Source organism: Pleurodeles waltl, chromosome 4_2 (genome assembly GCF_031143425.1).
Source record: "Pleurodeles waltl isolate 20211129_DDA chromosome 4_2, aPleWal1.hap1.20221129, whole genome shotgun sequence".
NCBI classification, from domain to species: Eukaryota; Metazoa; Chordata; class Amphibia; order Caudata; family Salamandridae; genus Pleurodeles; species Pleurodeles waltl.
The window spans coordinates 33,368,570-33,388,166 of record NC_090443.1 but is presented as its reverse complement, the minus strand read 5'-3'; the positions used below and the strand labels follow the sequence as shown (position 1 = coordinate 33,388,166).

The window sequence follows — 19,597 nt, the reverse complement described above, 5'->3', positions numbered from 1 at the left end:
ACTCGGGGTCATGCAAGGTGGCCTTGCGTGGCTTGATAAATCAAATTTAAGGATTGTGTTGCCTTTGCTCCCCGTTGTGTGACGCAAAAGCGACACAAACAACCCTTTGCCATATCTGCCCCTGAGTGTTCAGGGAAGAGAAGGGAAGTCACAGAACCAGCATCTTGGCACACCATTTGCACACTTACTGGTGGAAAATATAGTTCCTACTCAGAAAAGCCAGACCCCACATCTCTGGTGAATTTTAGAGTATATTGACACAAAAAGGCTCATTTAATACCCGCAAAGAAAACAATGAAATTAGGTTAAACCCCCAAATCCAGATACACTTTAAGCTTGTTGGCCCTTCCTGGCATAGCTAGCACACAATTGTCAAGGGTTTTCATAGGCTAGCACATCAGTGCTCCAGTTTGCCATGGTTTGTACAGCTAGGCCAAAGTTTGTCACAAATAACTCACATATGCCTCTCCTTTGCATAATTATTTTCCTTCCTGTTTGACAGCTGAAGTGCAAAGTGAGATTGAGCGAATATTCGAGCTGGCCAAATCTCTGCAGCTGGTCATCCTAGACGCTGACACAATCAACCACCCAATGCAGCTGGCTAAGACCTCATTGGCCCCCATCATCGTTTATGTCAAGGTGTCCTCTCCAAAGGTGAGTAGAACCATGCCCTTCTGGAGCACTGAGCAAAGAAAGCCCAGTGTGAGTACAATATGGAATTGCAGGTTCTGTGTGCAGGGAGCAGACAAACTGATCCTTTGTGAAAGGTTATAGATAGGTATATTGAATAAATGAACAGCATGCCTCATGCTAGACTTGTGCTTGCTTTTGGGGACAAACTGACAGGTTTTCTTGGATGTGATGGCTGTTTTAAGGGTGACATTTACAATATTTTGCATCGTCATTTGGAGCATAACGACTGTTTTCAGAGTCAAATTTAAATGTAGGGTCCTAAATGCGGCTTTGGGTCATACTTGCATTGTCTGAAATTTGGTGATGGCATGCTTATTTCTTAGGCTAGATTTATTTGTTCTAGTGAACAAATAATCTGATCTCATAGAGATCCTACTTCCACCAGGTGAAGGAACACTACAGCTGCCCTCTGCTAGTTCAGATTCCCCACATGGTGCAGCATGTGCCGCACAATGAACCTGAGGAACAGAAAATCCAGGCCCATTTCCCCTCTGCCTGCTGACCCCTTGCTGCTACGTAGGGGTGCTCTCTAATATCAAAGATACTGACTTGAGTTGTCAAATGGAAAGTGCTCTGATTCCAACAGTGCCCATGCTGGTGTTGAGCCACTGACAACAAGGACTGATTCCTCCTGTGCTTTCTTTCTAGATGCCAGCCACTAACGCAGCTTGGTAACTTTATGTGGGTTGTGTTAACGTGAGGCTAAACAAGGGAGCTCTATGGCCTACTTTCCCTACAGTTGAAGATGAGTGCATGGTGTGCTGGTATGTGTTTCAAATTCCTTGTGCCCAGGCTTCTGGACACCTGGAGTATTTGCTACAGAACGTCCTTTTAAGATGACTTGCTGCAAACTTTTATAGTGGTGTGATGCACACCACAGCTCGAAACCCATGTGGATCCGTTCTTGGATGGGACCGCACAGTAACTTACCTGGGGCCTCTCCTTACAGGTGCTTCAGCGGCTCATTAAGTCAAGAGGGAAGTCCCAGGTGAAACACCTTAATGTCCAGATGATGGCAGCAGACAAGCTAGTACAATGTCCGCCGGTAAGTGGCATACAATCTCTGTTCACCATCTTCCACTACATTGGAGCAACCCTCTACCACTCTTCTCGGGGTTGCTCAAGCGCTTCATTATATTGTCTTATCTTACTGTGAGCCCCTTCCCGCAATTGTGTGCTGCTGTTTGGTGCTTTCATCCTGTGCTCCACGAGAAGACTAGTTTCTTCTATGCCTGTTCTTTTACACCAATATATTTTTAGCTGACTTGATGTTGGGTGGTACACTCTTTTTTTTTTTTTTCTTTCTTTTTTTTTTTTTTGGCTGCCCCTCCCCCCACCCTCTTCTCCTCTACTTGTTTGTTTCCTTGACTGCTTTTTTTTTTTTTGCTTGAGCCCACACTTGTCCTGATCTTACTGGTCATTTCCCTCTTTGTCCTCTTCTTTCTTAGCTTTCATCCTGTTAACTGACTTCGTCTGTGTCCAATTCTGCTTGTATTATCCTCTTCTTGTTGGATGCCTGAACCTTATCCTCTTCCTGCTTAAGATAGATCTCTTGTTTGTCCTCTAAAAACAATATTGTTGCATCTTAGTTCTTGTTGACTGATTATTATTAGTTTTTTTAAACTGTCTCCGGTTTTGCTTCCTCCCCTCTTTATCCTTTACCAACTGGATAGTTCACTCTGTTTTCATCTTCGTCAGCCCTTCTGGGTTGTCTTTTTTTCTTGCTTTGTTTCTTCTCTCCGCTTGTAGGTTGGTTCAGTTTTCATAATTTTCTAGTTAAATGGTTCCTTCTTTAACCTATGCTTGTTTACAAGTTCCATTTTGACACCTGCATATTTCCTTTCTACCTCTTCATTGTCTTTTTAGAGGATGACCTTCTTTGTTCTCATCAGTGTTTCTATAGATATTCTCTTCTTGTATACCATATTCTTCCTCTTCCTGTTAGTTGGTTCCATCTTTTCAGTTGGTTTACTCTCATTTGTTCACTTCTTGCCAACTCATACCTTTTTAGTCTTGTCTTGTTGGCTGATCCATTGCGTGCCTTTTTCTTGCTGCTTGGTCACCTCCTTGTGCTTTCCAACTGTCTCATTCTCTCTTTAGCCTTTTCTTATCTGGTTCCTTCTCTTTTTCTCTTATGTTGGATGGCTTTTTTATCCTCTTCGTTTTAGCTTTGTTTTTGTTCATTTTATTCATCTATGCTGCTTACTTAGGGCCAGATGTAGGAAGCCTTTTGCATGTCGCAAACTGCGAAAAACGCAGTTTGCGGCATGCAAAAAGCAGAACGCGATGCACAACCTCAAATTGCGAGTCGGTACCGACTCGCAATTTGAGGATGCGCCTCGCAAATAGGAAGGGGTGTTCCCTTCCTATTTGCGACCGCATCACAATGCTGAGTTGCTTTGTGATCGCGAATGCGGTCGCAAACCAACTCGCAGTTACCACCCACTTGAGGTGGGTGGTAACTCATTCGCAAAAGGGAACAGATCCCCATGGGACCCCTTCCCCTTTGTGAATGCCGAAAATAATGTTTTTTCAGAGCAGGCAGTGGTCCTATGGACCACTGCCTACTCTGGAAAAAAACGAAACCAAATGGTTTTGGAAGTTTTTCTTTTTGCAACTCGTTTTCCTTTAAGGAAAACGGGCTGCAAAAAGAAAAAAAAAACTGCTTTATTAAAAAAGCAGTCACAGACATGGAGGTCTGCTGACTTCAGCAGGCCACATCCCTGTGAATGCATGGACTCGCTATGGGGTCGCAAAATGCGACCCACCTCATTAATATTCGTGAGGTGGGTCTTTGCGACCCCATAGCGAGTCGCAGAAGGTGTCTGAGACACCTTTCTGCATACAATTTTGCGAGTTGCAAATTGCGAGTCGGACTGACTCGCAATTTGCAAGTCGCAAAATTGTAGATTGGTACATCTGGCCCTTAGTTGCTTCTTTCTTCTACTCATGTTGCTGGTTCAGACTTCTTCTTGCATTGACAAATTTAATTCTATATTTGATGGTTGACCATCTCTTTAGCTTAAATTTATCTGGTTCCCTTGCGAATCGTTATCTAGTTTGGTGGTTCTCCTGTTGAGTACACTTTTTGCATTTCGTATTAGTTTTGGACTATTTTTCCAAATTACATTTCTTTGTGGCTGGTGCTAACCTTTCCATTAACTTGTTTAATGGTTCCCTCATATTACTGGATGTTTGCCATCTTGTTAGATATTTCCATCGTAATACGGTTTTTATAGGTCAGTTCTGTATTTTGTCTGCTGGTTCTTTCTTAGTCTTCTTATTGATTTAGTTTTCATGTTGCCCTCAACCTGTTGTTCCAGACCCTCTTTTTTGTTTCCTGGTTCCTTTATCCTGCCTTTAACTTGTCTTTATCTTAATATTTTTCTTGTTACCTGGTTCTAGCCTCTTCCTGTTGGTTCTTAATAGTTGTTTTCATATTGTTGTTTGGTTTCCTCTTCAGTCTATTTTGTTTCATTGTCCTTCCCACTTATTCATTTCAAGGGGTTATTTCCCTTCATCCTCTTCCATTGTTGAACCTCTTGATGTCCTTTTATTGCATGTGCATTCTCAGACATTTTTGCACCCTCTTTTCTTCTCCTGCAGGAAATGTTCGATGTCATCTTAGATGAGAATCAGCTGGAGGACGCCTGTGAGCACCTGGCCGAATACATGGAGGTTTACTGGCGAGCGACACATCATCCAGTGCATGCAAACATCGAGCAAAGCCTAATAACTCCACCTTCTGCTATTCCAGGATTACAGGTACCCATCCAGGTTAGGTGTGCACTAATGTGTATTGAAGCAGGAATGCCCTTCACCTCCCTGAACATCATCATTCACTGTGTTCTTCTCTATGTAAAAGTGGTATCTTGGAGGTTTAGTTTAGCAGCTACCACAGTATAACCGCTAGAATATTGGCATTAATGGTCTAAAACAATTGAATGAAGAGGTTATACTTATATATACATTTTGATGGCATTTCACATATTAACTTTGGCTAAGTGACCCTTAGAGCACACAGGTTTGTATGCAATGGCTCCAAGCTAGGCACATGTGTGAATTTATTAAGGGGAGGGTGTGTGGGGTGGCTAGATATGAGGTGGATACATAATACCAGAAGTGAGGCAACAAGGGCAGGAGGAATGTGGAAAGAACATGCTGAATAGCATGATCTTTCATAATACAGGCGCATCTCACCTACTGGAAGAATGGCGTATTGTTGTTAGCAGCCATGGGCACATGTTCAGCAGGGAAACAGAGAGAACAGATGAGGTACATGGAGGACAGAAGGGACAACTAAGAAGATGAAAGGAGGTTAAAATGACAGGGACTACAGATGGAGGGCACTCCTTAAGGGGAATCAGGAGAACTTATTGGTGGTACAATTAAAGAAGCTCTGGGGGGATGTGGGTTCCATGGAAGCCTATTAGAGAGATGCTGGGAGAAGCCTCCTGGACCCAACAGACATTCTATGCTGCCTCTCCTTAGTTGAAACATTTACAAGTGGTCCCACAAGCTAAAGGGGGAGATGGCAAGTGTGGCATAGGGGAACTAAAAGTCACGCTCACTGTATTTCCCTAGGTGCTTGGACATCTGTAAGGGCAGAAGTGTCATGCTTTGAGGATTCCTCTACATAGCCCTGAATGTTGGTGCTCTGCCACTGGGATGGCCTGGGTTAGCATTCCAGAGTCTTGTACCCCCACACTAGTTTGCTAAGAGGCTCTGTTGTGAAGCCTCTTTGCGGTTTGCCAAAAAGTACTTGAGGTTACATTTGGCTAGGTGTGATGCCTCTAAATTACTAGGTGTGATGCCTCTAAATTACTATCTAAAGGTACAACTATATTGATGCCATTGTATCAAAATTCGCTACAACTCCAAGATGAGTTTAATGTATTTTATCCCTGCTTCAGTCTAACTAATCCCATGCTACACTACTTCTACCTTTTGAAGTAAACTTGTTTTAATTAATCTGAAGTAGGGAAGAAGAATAACAAGCTGGAGGAGAAGTAGGGATAATGGATGGGACGCAAGGATGAAAAACAGGAATGATGAAAGAGAGCTAGAAATGAGAAGTAGAGATGAGGAGTGAGGAATGAGGATGTCCTAAAATGGATGCTGTATCACATAATAATTATGTTGCTGCTTAATTGTAGCATTTGTTCCAGTTGAGCTGTCACATCACAAGGTCTACTGCCTGAACCAACAGCCAGGGTGAAATGCAGGTCAAGGAGGAGAATTCGAATTTTGGACTACAGAGTCCATATTTATTCTGCGCACTTTCAACCATGCTCAACTGAATGAGCGAAACACTAAGGCCCTGATTTATACTTTTTGGTGCAAAACTGCGCCAATGCAGTTTTGCACCAAAAGGTTTAGCACCGGCTTGCACCATTTCTGTGCACCAGCCCCACACCATATTTATGGAATGGTGCAAGCCGGTGCAAAGGGTAGGCTAGCGTTAAAAAAAAAGATGTTAGTCGGGTGGGGCTGGCTGTATGGAAGGGGGTTTTGCACCAAAAAATTACGTTAGACAGGTTAGAGTAAAAAAAAAAAAATTAGACTAACATGCCTGGAGTCATTTTCTTATGTAAAACCATCCATACTACATGACTCTTGTCTTAGAAAAGATAGGAGTCATACCCACCACCCCAGTGGCCAGCACAGTAGACCAGAGTCCCCTGGGCATGGCCATTGCACCCAGTTCCATGTAGAGGGGCCCATTTCAGGGCCCCCAATGGCAATTAAAAAAAAAAATACTTACCTGTACTTACCTGGGATGGGGTCCCCCATCCTCCGCTGTCCCTCTGGTGTGGGTGGGGGGTGTCCTTAGGGCCTGGGGAGGGCATCTGTGGGCTTATTCCATGGTGTTCCACTATGGAAATAGGCCCACAAGTCCCCTAACGCCTGCCCTGACCCAGGTGTTAAAAAGTGGTGCAAAGTAAGCTTTGCAACATTTTTTGACCCCTCCTCCCTCCCGTGTGTGATTTTAGCACAGGGGGATAAATATGGCGCTAAGGCCATAGAATTATTTTTTTGCACAGGAACGCCTACTTTGCATGTCATTGACGCAAAGTAGGTTTCCACGTCCAAAAAAATGACTAACTCCATAAATTTGGCACTGGACGGGTCTAATGCCAAAGTATAAATATGGAGTTAGTTTTACACCGAATCTGCGTAAAAATAAAATGCCACAAATTTGGCGCAAAACAAGTATAAATATCCCCTAAGAATTTCAGCTTTTGGGTTGATAGGTAATGGTGGTACCTTATACTATAAGAAAGAAAATACCCTGTTCCATAACTTAAAAGGATATTGTAAGTCACCTCGGATTTCCATGACCTGGAAAGGGGACTCGGCCTTCTGCCTCATTTCTCTGCATGGTCATGGAGCTGCTTTGAAACTTGCAGTATCATTGTAATGTATGGCGGAGGGTACTTGATACCCTTTTATAATACAGGGGATTCTGCAGTCCCTGAACACAAGTCTGTTTAAATTTCTTTATAACCCGCGACTTGTGATGCAACCAGTCGCGGATCATAAATAAGAGAAATCAAAACTCAACTGTAATAAGTTATTATAGTTGAGTTCTGACGTCACAATGCCTTCTGCCAAAGCCAGCAGCCGAGATTAAAGGCAGGTCATGTCACAGAGCAGAATAAAACCAGCAACCAAAATGAAACATTGCTTTTCTCTCCTCTGCTCTATTTGTCTTGCTTACAGTAACGAGTAGAAAGAACATGTTCATTTTTTGCACTTCTTAGATGACTATAGTAAAGTCAAAATCTTTCTGCTTGTTTTACACACTCCGAGGTACTGCAGCTTTTTAGCTTTTAAAAAAAATGTTTCTAATACCTTTTTGCAACAAATATCTAATAGGTTTTTGATGTGTTTAATTTTGCTGTAGAGGTTCTAATTTTCTTTTTGTTCGCAAACATTCTCTTTCATTCATATGAAAGTGCTATGCACCAAGGTTTTAAGTAGTTTGTAGGAAATTTGATGGTGTGACCATGTATTACCTGGGATAAAGTACGCACTGACGTACATAGTAACGATATTGCAAGTCCATTTGGAGTTCCAAAACCTTATAAAGGAGCTGGGCCTCATTCCCCTTTATGGTTATGGAACTTCTTGGTGACTTGCAATATCCTTGTAATGTTCGGAAGGTTGTCCTTTATTCCTAGTGCATGCCACCCATCAGTTTTTTATCCTTAACCTAATATGAATCAGTTTAAATACAATATTTACTCTCGAAGCAACAATAATATCAATCCTGCCTATTAATCAATTTGAAGTGAATTACATACAAATTAAATAAATATCCATAATCCTACACTTACTCTGTGACCCCTTAATTTAAATAAAATGAATTTAAATTTTATATTTATCCTTAAAGTAACCTGTATACTTACCCTAACCATCAAAGTAAATGCAACTAAACAAGCAGCCCTTATTTTGTATTTTAATAAATATAAAAGTATAAATGATAATGTAACTTATATACTCGAAATTAAATGTTTTGTATTTAACTACTGGTATTTAGTGTTCATCACTGTAGAGGTGTTGATGTAAGTTAACAGTTTTGTAAAATTGTTTACTGGAACATGTTAAGTGGAAGGATGTGGGAACACCTGTTTTTGGAAGGGTGTAACTAAGATGCATGTTCACTGATACTGGTTTGGAGCAACTGGACTAAAATCCCATTGCCCACGAATGAAAACACCTCACACAGCACACCAGATGTAGCTCCTTACAAACTGTCCTCCAGGTCCAACTCTTCATACTACTTACCAGTTCTTTGCTGACCTGCCACATGACATATATATATATATCTCCCCCCTCCCCAGTAACCGCCCCACCCCCCTCATCGCGCCTAAGCTATTTTGTTAGTGGAAAGGCCTAACGTGATCTTGCCCTTCTTCCTTCCCAACTCACAGACCCAGCAGCTGATGGGAGACCGGGCCGGGGAGCATTCCCCACTGGAGCGGGACAGCCTGATGCAGTCGGATGAGGCCAGCGAGAGCTCCCGGAAGACTTGGACAGCTGGTTCATCGCAGCGCAGTTCCCGCCACCTGGATGAAGAGTACTCCGATGCCTACCCAGATCTCTACCAGCCCCACCGGCACCACGACAGCGGGCTGCATGGCACCAATGGGCATGATTCCCAGGACCGGCTGCTGGAGCGAGGCTCCGAACAGGACCACAATGAGAGGAACTGGCAGCGTAACCGACCTTGGCCCAGGGACAGCTATTGATAACCTATCCCAGCCCTGATACCCCGACACAGAACAAAGGATAGGCTAGGGATAGCTATTAATAATCCAGCCTCCCAAACTCAGGCTGGAGTAAGGACCAGAGACAGCTACTGATAACCTGACTGTCCACACCCAGACGAAGAAGGGACAGGTCATGACCCCAGGACAGTTACTGAGACCCCAGCCATCTCCACATTGTGATCTGGAGTTAGGAAAAAAACATGGACTAGGGACAGCCACTAATAGCCCAGTCCTTGACAATATGACCGTGAGCAAGAAACAGGACAAAGTCAGGGACAGATATTGATAACCTACCTAGACACGCTAATCAAAAGAGAGGACCAGGCCACATACCAGGGCAGCTACGGTTGACACACTGATTTATTTGAAATAGCAAGCCATGGTCAGGACAGGGTTCCTTATCACAGGGGCAGACACACTGACGCAGAGCAATGCACTTCCCATGAACAAGGCACACTTCTGATAACCCAGACCATGATACAATTGACACAGTGACCCAGAGCTAGAAATAAGGCCAAAGGGCCAGGCACAGCTTGTGATACCCTGGCCCTGACCCAGAGCAAGGACAGACGTAGGCAGTGGACAGCTACCCCTAAGGCTGCAGAGAACCCCTCCGTACCCTGACCCAGAGAGAAAGGGAGTCCATGGCTCAGGGCAGCTTCCGATTACCAAGAAAACAGACCAGGGCCCAGGACAGCTAACAATACATTCTTCCCTCGAAGATGCTCTTGTACTCCGATCCAGACGATGAAAACAGACTAGGAACAATCGTCTGTAAAGATGTCACAGAAATGCAGCTTCCTGCCAGCAGGAAGGAGGCCAGGGCAGCGCAGGACGCAACCTGAGGCAGCTTAAAGTGCAGGCTCAATTGGCAAAAAGTGCAGACTGGGGCATCACAAGACAAGCTGAGGGTGCAAAGTTAGCAGAGTAAGCTAGCACAAAATACCGGATGCCACAGCAGAACATGCAAGCAGAAGTGGCACAGGATGCAGAACTAAGGTGGTACATGGTCCAAGCTGGGATGTTACAGGGCACACGCTGTAGAAGCAAAGTGCATACCTTCTGAGTCACCACAGGGCACAAGCTAAGGGGGCACATGTTGAGACAGCTTATGGTACAGGCTGGGGCAGCTTAGGTACCAAGATGAGCCCACATGCACGCAGTATTGTCCCATTCTGAGCACTGACAAGTGCAGGAGAAGCAGAGAGTAATGATATGATTCAGTACCCGCAGGTACAGGAAGAAATATTGTGCTGGCTTCTGATGCACAAAAACTGGCAGCAAGGAAGGACAGAGGCGTGGGGAGTTAGTGCCAGAGAATGGCATCATTCCATCTGCTTTTGGTTGCACAGAATGCTTGGGCATTAGGGCACATGATGGTCTGAGGAAGAGCGTGGGCGCCGCTGCAGGATTCCCACTCTACTTAAACTTATCCAAGGAACTTTTTCAGGTAGACAATCACTTTATGACTCTCCCTTCTGGCCCGATAGGCCTGCCGGCATCGAAAGAATGATGTAACATGCTAGCCAACTACTTTATCAACACTAAAACACATTTTTGTCTCCTCCACCACCAACTACTCAGTTTGGTAGTAAGCACCAAGGAAGTCCTTACACAGGTCCCACTCTACAAGCCTTTCCCTCGCTGACTAGTGAAACTTTCAAAAATATCCTGGACTCTATTAAATCAGGATCTCCTCATGACCCAGCTTCTCCAAATATCTTGGCCCAGGGTGGTCATATCTTAGTAGAAACCCTTACAAGCATTCTCAATCATTCACTTGAAACAAGGCATGTTCCCAATACCGGGAATCATGCAATAGTGAAACCACTCCCAAAGGCCGACCTGGGGCTTGCAATAGTTACAGACCTATCACCCTGCTCCCAGCAGTCAGCAAACGACTGGAAAAGCATGTCCGCAAGCACCTGTCTAGTTTTTTAGATTCCCATGATATTCTCCACTCCATGCAGACAGGTTTTAGACCAGGCCACAGCATGGAAAAAGATTTATTGGCTGCCATGGAATCACTGTGTGCCATTCTGGATCAAGGTGGCTCAGCGGCAGTGATGATGCTGGACCTATGCACAGGTTTTAATACCATATCAAATCCAGTACTCATGCAAAGGCAGTCAGAGGTTGGTATCAACCGGGCCGCTGACATTTGGCTGAAAGCCTTTTTAGCAAATAGAAGTTTTCAAGTCTTCCAAGATTTGTTTGCCTCCTCTCTTCTCCTCTATCGTGTGTGGTCCGGCAGGGCTCTTCACTCAGCCCTACATTATTTAATGTGCATGCTCGACCCCTGGGAGAAATCATACAATCACATTGGCTTGTGTTAGTATCATAAGCTGATGACACACAGATCATTGTCTCTCTCTCAGCTGATAAAAGCCGCACATCCTTCCAAATAAGCTCCTGCCTTCAGGAAGTCACAGAATGGATGGCCACCAGTAGGCTAAAGCTTAACGGCAACAAAACTGAGGTCTTGGTGGTGGGCAATAATATCCCCAGGTGGCAAGAACTGTCGTGGCCAGATTACTTAGGAGATCGCCCGATGGCAGCTCAAGCAGTAAAAAGCCTTGGGGTTTGGCTTGACTCCAAGCTCACAATGGAAACCCTGGCTACAAAACTAGGAGGGGTCTGTTTCGAAATTTTAAAATCCCTAAGGGAAATCCTCCAAATGTTACCATTCCCCACAAGAAGAATAGTTGTGCAGAATTTAGTTAACTCTTGCCTTGACTATGGGAACTCCCTCTATCTGGGAAGCCAAAAATATGTCATTAACAGGCTACAAGTAGTACAAAACGCCACCGCAAGAATTCTGTACAGATTACCAAAGCACGAAACAGCCAGACCGGCCTTGAGAGCCTTGAATTGGCTACCTATCCAAAAGAGGATTCAGTTTAAGGCCCTTTGCATTGCACATCGGCCATTCAGGGAAAAGACCCAGGGATTTTTCAGTCCCTCTTTCTTCCCTATACTCCAGGAAGGTCACTGCAACCTAGTAACCAGTGGCTCCTGAAGGTGCCCACGATTAGAAGGGCAAGACCTGGAGGTCACTCTTTAGCTTGTCTTGTTCTCGGAATTCAGACCACACTTCTGGTAGCCCTCAGAATTCAGCAATTGGTGGTTGCTCCAATTGAAAATCCATCTTTTCTAATGTGAACTAAAAACATTGATGTGGTACCAAGGACCGAGGACTGTAGGGTAGCCATGTGCTATATAAACACAATTAACATAACATAGCATGTAGCTGTGAGAAAAACGATAAACGGATCTGGTCTTTGGCTGGCCCTCCAATAAAACTATAGTTCAATATGGTCGTGACCAGCGCCCGCAGCTTGTCAGATGTCCATCTACAGGCAAGCTGATGTGCATTCTATGCAAAAGTCATATGGGCGTTTCCAGAGGGTATGTGTTGCAACAACTCAAAGCTAGGTCACCTGAATCATTTTTGGTCAGTAACTAGAACAATACTTTCTGGAGGCTGTTTGGACACTGATTTCCACAAAGGTGGCCTCTGCATAGTGAGCCAAAAAAAGAAAGACTAGAATGCAGCTCTGAATAATTACCAGTGGCTGAGATTGCTTAAGCATGCCGCCCATCAGTTTTTTTTGTTTTTGTTAGTTTTTTTTTTTTTTTAAGTTTGGAGTGCTGTCAGCATACAGAATCTGTCTTGCATGATTGACGTCATATTGTCTGGCATGACTGACAGACAATATGCCTGGCAGTACTCCTAGTGTTTCAGTGTCTGTACCTTCGTAATTTGAACCCAGTGTGGAGATGACCACAATAGAATCAACTTTATATAAAAAGTTGAGGCGTCATCAATCCAGTAGAAATACACCTTTAAGTTACACGAAGGCCAGTGAGAAATTACTAACACAAATCAGAGAGCCTGGACACAGTTTTGATAGTCTAACACCAACACATACATAGCAGTATTGCCAACCAATTGCATAGCAGGCCCCAGTGTTAGTTCACGGATGAAGAAATCCTTAGCGGGAATAACTACATTTGTGTTTTTTGGATGGAAATCATATATTCTGTAAGTGGAAGTCCTATCATCTTGTGCTAGATGCACATGTAAAGTGACTTTATCTTTAACAGCAACTATGGTGATGCTACAATGCACCTTTGCCATCTGTGGGATGTCAAGACTGTCAGAGACAACAGTCAACAGAATGTAGAGAACCAAATCTGAGAATACAACCGTAAGAGTACTAACACATTACCACACAGTACCATATGAAAGTACCACTACTGGCCAAGTAGAAATGCTTATGCAAGCATTAAAGGTAGTTCTCAAAAAGCTTGAGAAAAATCGAGAGAAGAGGGTGAACCTGTAGACCTCAACTGGTGCTTGAAGTAAAATAAACATTAATGAAAGCAAACACTATATGCCCCAACAACAGAGAAGGTCAGGTGATATCACAATCTTATGACGGCACATAGGACCTTTGTGGCTGCTCACAAAAAGGGTCAAGCTGGGATTGCAGTGTTACCAGGGAACATAAAACTGGGCTGCAGAGCCATGTAAGCCAACAGATCACCCACCAGGAATAGGAAAAGTGACAGTCATGATTTTCCTCCCCTCTCTCCCAGTAAGCAAAGTAGGACAGAGGAAGCAAGTGTTCTCGGGGGACTGTGGTGTACAGGATTTGTACCAAACACTCAGCTTCCTGAAGACACTCTGAAGAAGGCCTAAATAAATGGACTGGGTGGTCTGCTTTTATGGTTAACTTTGCATTATCTGGAGAAGGAATGGAGGTATGAGGTGCTGCTGCTGCAAAACTCCCCTGGTTCTAGCTACAGGTGGCAACCCGAGCTGTGCGATGAGGGTAAGATAGCATCATATTTATGTGTGGTCAGCCTGTGTGCACAATTCGAAGCCCATCAACCCAGTCTGAGCGGTAGCATAAAAGCAGGGCAGCAGAACACCAATCTGTGCTCCTGGTGGAACCTCATTAATGTGGAGGAGAGGGAAGGGATAAACTGATCTGGTGTATTCCTAGTTATTTGTTGCAACCCTCATGGTGGCTCTGTATCCATGTTGGACCTCAAAGAGACTGTGTGGAGGCAGATTTAGGCCTCTGTGGTAGAGAGCTGGAATCCATATAGGATGGTCCTTCACTTGGGGACGGAAGAGACAGTCTTAATCTGCACTGATTATGTGGGCAGCAGCTAGATGGGGGGCAGACCCAGTCAGCAGCTTGCACAAGCCCTTAGGAACAACTGATGCACTCAAATTGAGGTCCACACAAATGATAGCAGATAGAATAATAGTTTCTGGGTGCATTAAGATGTAGAAGGAGAACAGCAACACACATAGAGCTGTTTGAGCACATCCTTACACAAGATAGGGATAGTACAGGGAGAATCGTACAACCAAACGCCTATACTGGAGGCTGATAACACAGCGAGTTGTGTCAAAGCACAGTCAGAAACACAGGCACAAGAAAATGTACAGCCTGACTGCAGAGCAGAGACAAAGCAAGACACTCAGGCGTATCATCACAAGGGACTGGGATTGTGGGTATTCAAACTAAGCATGTCAAGCTGAAGGTGTGTGTCCACCATAAATTAGATGTGGCCTTGCTGTCCTTCCACATTAAAAGCACAGGACAAAGTTCCTTAGCCATGGATCTCTGAAACATAACCAAACCCAAAGAGGCCTGAGCTCAGGGACACAACAACATCTGAAGGGCCTCCACAGCAGCATTTAAACTGCCGCCATTTTATCACACTGGGCTAAAGCACATCAAGTTGGTTCTCCTTTGCCTTTCTGTCCATGGCTCATCACCTGCTCTATCTTCTTCCACCACTGTAATGCACTGGAAAGTTCCATTGCCTAAAGAAGGCAAACTGGAATGTGCCTTTGGCTCCTTGCCTCCATGGAACACTTTCCCAAAACCGTGGCACAAAGGAGCTGCCTCGAATAAGGCAAGACCTAGTGCCCTTACAAATGCACTAAAATTGCCACTATTTGATTGTGGCCAGCTCTCCCCCAAACATGGTGCAGTGGATCACTATAAACTTCACAACCGCACAATCAAAGTTTCTGCACCTACCCAACTACCATGGCACAAATACATGCTCCGTGGATAGGTCCATTACCATGGCCAAGGCACAGTAGAAAGCTTTCTAGCCCACAAAAAAAAACCTCAAAATATTTGGTTTAGTGCAAAAATTTAAGTTATTGCCATTTCTCAGTTAGTTTGAGCAGTGGTGTGGGAAGGAAACACTTAGAAACTTTCACGTATAATGCTCCAGAAACACCAACCTCATTAAAACTTTTGTGCGACACCTTGCCCACCATAGCACGACGATGTTCTCAGTGCAATGCACTATTTCTTACTTGGTAAAGTGGATTCTAATGTTATACTCTTCAATGGTGCTCAGTGGAGGAGTGTTTGCTCTCCTCCCGCAAGCACAGTTTAATATTTTTGAACTCCACCATTTTACTGTGGGTACTTGCTTGCCCATTCTATTACACACCGGCTTGGTCTGTTAAGCCACTCCCACAAGTGAGAGGCACTTTAACACTGTCGTAGTGTGGCATACCTCATTTCTCTCCAGCTTGACAGCTGAATGACCCTTCCCCACCACTGCACAGATTGCACAGATGAGATGTTAGTTACTCGTACACTGCTCAGTAGTATGCTCTACTGCCCGTGATTACAGAGCAGCATACTCCCTTACTCCTACCATTGCAGCAGCATGCTTTGTTACCCCTTTCCAAGCACGGTGTGCTTTGTTGCCCCCATATCCCCCCTTTGCACAGTGGCATGCTCTAATACCCCATCTTTGCAGTGACGTGTTTCAATACCCCCCTCATTGCACAGTGGCATGCTCCATTATCCACTCGTTGAACAGGAGAATTGTGAGTAAGAAGTAAATGTGGGCTCTGTTGGGCAGGTCGACCACTGGCACAGTCCAATCTTCAGGCAGGGCATGGAGTTATCTCTTGAACTCCCCAGCTCAAGCAAGCCATAGTGCATCCTGTGATCACCCCCGACATCACCCCTACAAGCCTCCGGTTACTTGGCGCCATTGGTCTTGATGTCATCAGTGTTAGTTTATGCGCAGAGACTTCTGAGGCAGTGGTCAGATCGATTACAAACCATTCGAATTTCCCTAGTTCTCATGACAGCATTTACCGTCGAGATGTTCACGATGGGCATGTAAATACGACATTCATCAGCTTGATTGTCCCACAGTCACACCTACACAAACATACCATTAAAATCTCAACAGGTTTGCTGAGAGTCTTGCCTCACTTTCAAACATTAGTGTTGGGGGCACACAAATAAATCACGGGGGAATGTAAGCTGGTCAGTGGTTGAGCACATGAAACAAGAGTTGTCAACCACCTGAAAACGACGAGGGATGTAACTATCCTAGACCTCTAAGGTCCTCTTACTGAAGATGCTGCGAAGCAGAGAGGAGAGCTTGTTATCACCTTCACCATTTGAAAGAAGTAAACAGCAACGTAGGGTTTAATGCTGTGAACACGTTATTAAAGCACTATACGTAGTCAAAGGCTGGAGCCACAGACTGTCGGGTGGGAAAGCTGCATTTGTAGGGCTTGCCTTGGAAATGTAAAGTGGTAGACAATGACTAGTCTAGCCTGTTGCTTACATTTGACGTGTGATATTAGTAGAGTGGGTGGCTCTTCTACTCTGCTTTGTGATGTGGCACCACTTTAGATAAAAGGTTCTAATTAAACATTCTGTGATCTACGTTTTCAGTTCTACCATTACTAAGTAATGTTGACAACTTCATTTTTTTATATGTTACATTTAAATACTTTTGTTGTATGAAAGCCGGTGTTATATCTTTTTCCTGTCCTTGCAATGTGCTTAAAACATTAAGTAGTTCGGCATGAACCACTCGTTATTTCAGTACAGCCTCTAAAGTGTCTGACATACAAACGAGTGGAGGACTGCTGCCTTGTAACTACAAAACCATCCTGAGGACAGCCAGGGAAGTGCTTCTCAGTGATCTGGTTATACCTAAAGATTCCTGCACCAATGATTTAAGTGGATAAGTGTTAGCCTGGGGACTGCGCCTTGGCTACAAGTCAGGTATGTTACGATGAGGTCTCCATTGTTTTCTAGACCGATACAAAAGTGTAAGAAACAAGAACACTACGTGTGCACCTAAGAATGGAACGAAAGGCATTGTTCTTACCATCCTGCTCCAGCAGAGTGAGAAAACTTCCTCCTTCTACTACTACGAAGACATTTAGGGGGTTATTACAACTTTGGAGGAGGTGTTAATCCGTCCTAAAAGTGACGGTAAAGTGACGGATATACCACCAGCCGTATTACGAGTCCATTCTATCCTATGGAACTCGTAATACGGCTGGTGGTATATCCATCACTTTTGGGACAGATTAACACCTCCTCCAAAGTTGTAATAACCCCCATAGTGTGGTAAAGATGAAAATCTGGGAAAAAAGAATATCTGGGGACTCTCCTGTTTGGGCCTTGAGGAGCGGCTGTCAAAAAAACATTTCTGAGAGACATAGGTCTGTTTTAAAAATTAACGGATGATCTTGACCGGAGATGAATGTCTAGTGCCCACTTGACCGGAGATGAATGTCTAGTGCCCAACACTTTTCCATTGGTAAATGCTGAAATTCTGTATACAGATGACTTAACCCTGGCTCAAGCTTTATGGGCAGTGGGCACAGGAGGTCAAGTACCTAGACCTACAGTCAGACATGAAGCACCCTTGTAAAACGTGACTTTGTAAGAAAGTAGCTGCTTTCTTGCAATGCCATGTTCACTGCAGCAATTGAGAAGGAAGCTCGAGACCATACTATTTGGCTAATTTGCATTTCAACAAGTACCGGTATATACTGGTACATAAACCAAAAAGAAATACTGGTATATAAACACAGCCAATAAAGAGGGCTTATGAGTAGAAAGTGAGTCAAGTTCGTTGTTGCCAAGTTGCCCCTCAGGCCCTGGCACATGTTTGCCAGACATGCACAGATGAGTGTGTGTAGCTGGTGATTGCACTTGGTGAACTTTGTGTTACCAATACCTTCCCAACAATGTGACATGGAGCTGGTCTACTACGGAAGTGGGCATATGGGACCAGAAAACTCTTACTCGTTGACTTGTGAACAAGATAGAGGAGACTTGGGAGATAACTGGCAGCCCCGCTCCAGCTTAAGGTGTTCTTGAAAAAGAAACTACCATGAGGCTGCTAGGAAGTGCCCAAAAGTGAATGGACAATGGTACTTTGGCTCAACTCTGCACATGGTAGTGGTGTAAGGTCCCCCGAAGCAACAGCCCACATTGTAAGGCAAAGCAAACGCCGTTAACCTACCGTGGGGAGCATGTAAAGTATCTCCTGTAGATTAAAGAAAAGGGATTTCAATCTCATGTCATCTATAATCCATTTTGATGTTGAGAACCCAAAACAGCTAAATAAGATTCAAGCAGGTACAGTCCTGCCAAGTACCACGCATCACGGGTTAGACTTACTCATTTTAGTGCTGTGTCCGCATCACCGCACTAAAATGCATTAATCGAGCTTTCATAAAAACAGCCTGTGAACAGCGCATGCTGTAAACTGCTGTGCGTTTTCCATAACCTGGGAATTTTCATATTATTTAGCCTGCTGCCTGGGCCTAGGGGAAGGCCCTGACTCGTTTCTAGGGTGTCCCGGGCCACTCTTAAACTTCCAGTTACATTGTTCCTCTGTTGTGCTGAAAAAACTAAGGTGTCCTCTTTAGGAGTTACGTGGAACACTGTAACGTCAAGGCAGTTTATGCACTGAAATGAATGCTTCAGAGGTACGGCGAAATCTTATCTAATTAATATTCAGTAAACACTATTATTTCCACCCTCCGACAATACACACACTCCAGACAGTTCACAAATGGCTAACGGAACGTGGAAAACTGAATCCTCGGGTAATGGAGCTCCTGCTGGTGAGAGATCCAAGGCTGTGTACAACCACCCCAGTAACCCAAACATCGTCGGCCCGAGCCACACACACAACAAATGGAGTTGCACTTGAATGGGCTATGAAACTACACCTTCCAGCATGCACTAGCGATGAAGGTGATGGACTGCCGATAAACACAGAAACATTGGAGACAAACCTCAAAATGTACACAAGTCACTGCGCGCCATAGCAAACTCAAGCACACGGCACTGAAGGAATATAAATTACCAAAGAGCAAGCTCCCGGGTCCAGTCAGGATCCCGGCGCCTCTCCTGCATAAGATCCAAGCGGCAGCATGAGTGAGCGTTTTGTTTTGAGTGACTTTACTGCCCAGACTAGTGGCGCCTCACGGCTCACACAAGACACTGCTCAATCCTCCTGTGGTCGGACCTAAAGGGCAGTGCTGGTGGGAAGGCAGAATGCAGTGTTTTTTATTATCTGGCACCTCGGTGTGCTGCTGCGCAGCAAGGTACTCGATTCACTTTGTGTTTCTGCCTGCATGGCTGAACGGTTGTAGTGTGGCGCTGATATGGCGGCACGAATAAGGAAGGTGTTCGGTGATGTATACAAGTTCAGAGAGTGGCTTGAAACGTGGCTCAATATGCTAGTACCTGCACTTAGGCAGGAGGTGTGGAAGTAAAGTGCGAAAGCTGGTACAGTCAAGC

At 44.5% G+C, this 19,597-nt stretch overlaps 1 protein-coding gene across 3 annotated transcripts in view; it reads left to right on the top strand.

Annotated features, from left to right (window-relative positions):
* CACNB3 (calcium voltage-gated channel auxiliary subunit beta 3) overlaps nt 1-16,710 on the top strand; it is a 274,688-nt gene extending 257,978 nt beyond the window's left edge. For all 3 annotated transcript variants that reach the window (XM_069230503.1, XM_069230502.1, XM_069230501.1), the window contains exons 10-13: nt 503-654; nt 1,643-1,738; nt 4,300-4,458; nt 8,631-16,710. In XM_069230503.1, the coding sequence (XP_069086604.1) occupies nt 503-654; nt 1,643-1,738; nt 4,300-4,458; nt 8,631-8,948 (725 nt within the window). In that variant the 3' untranslated portion in view covers nt 8,949-16,710. The remainder of the gene's footprint in view (nt 1-502; nt 655-1,642; nt 1,739-4,299; nt 4,459-8,630) is intronic.
* Nucleotides 16,711-19,597: the final 2,887 nt, after the last annotated feature.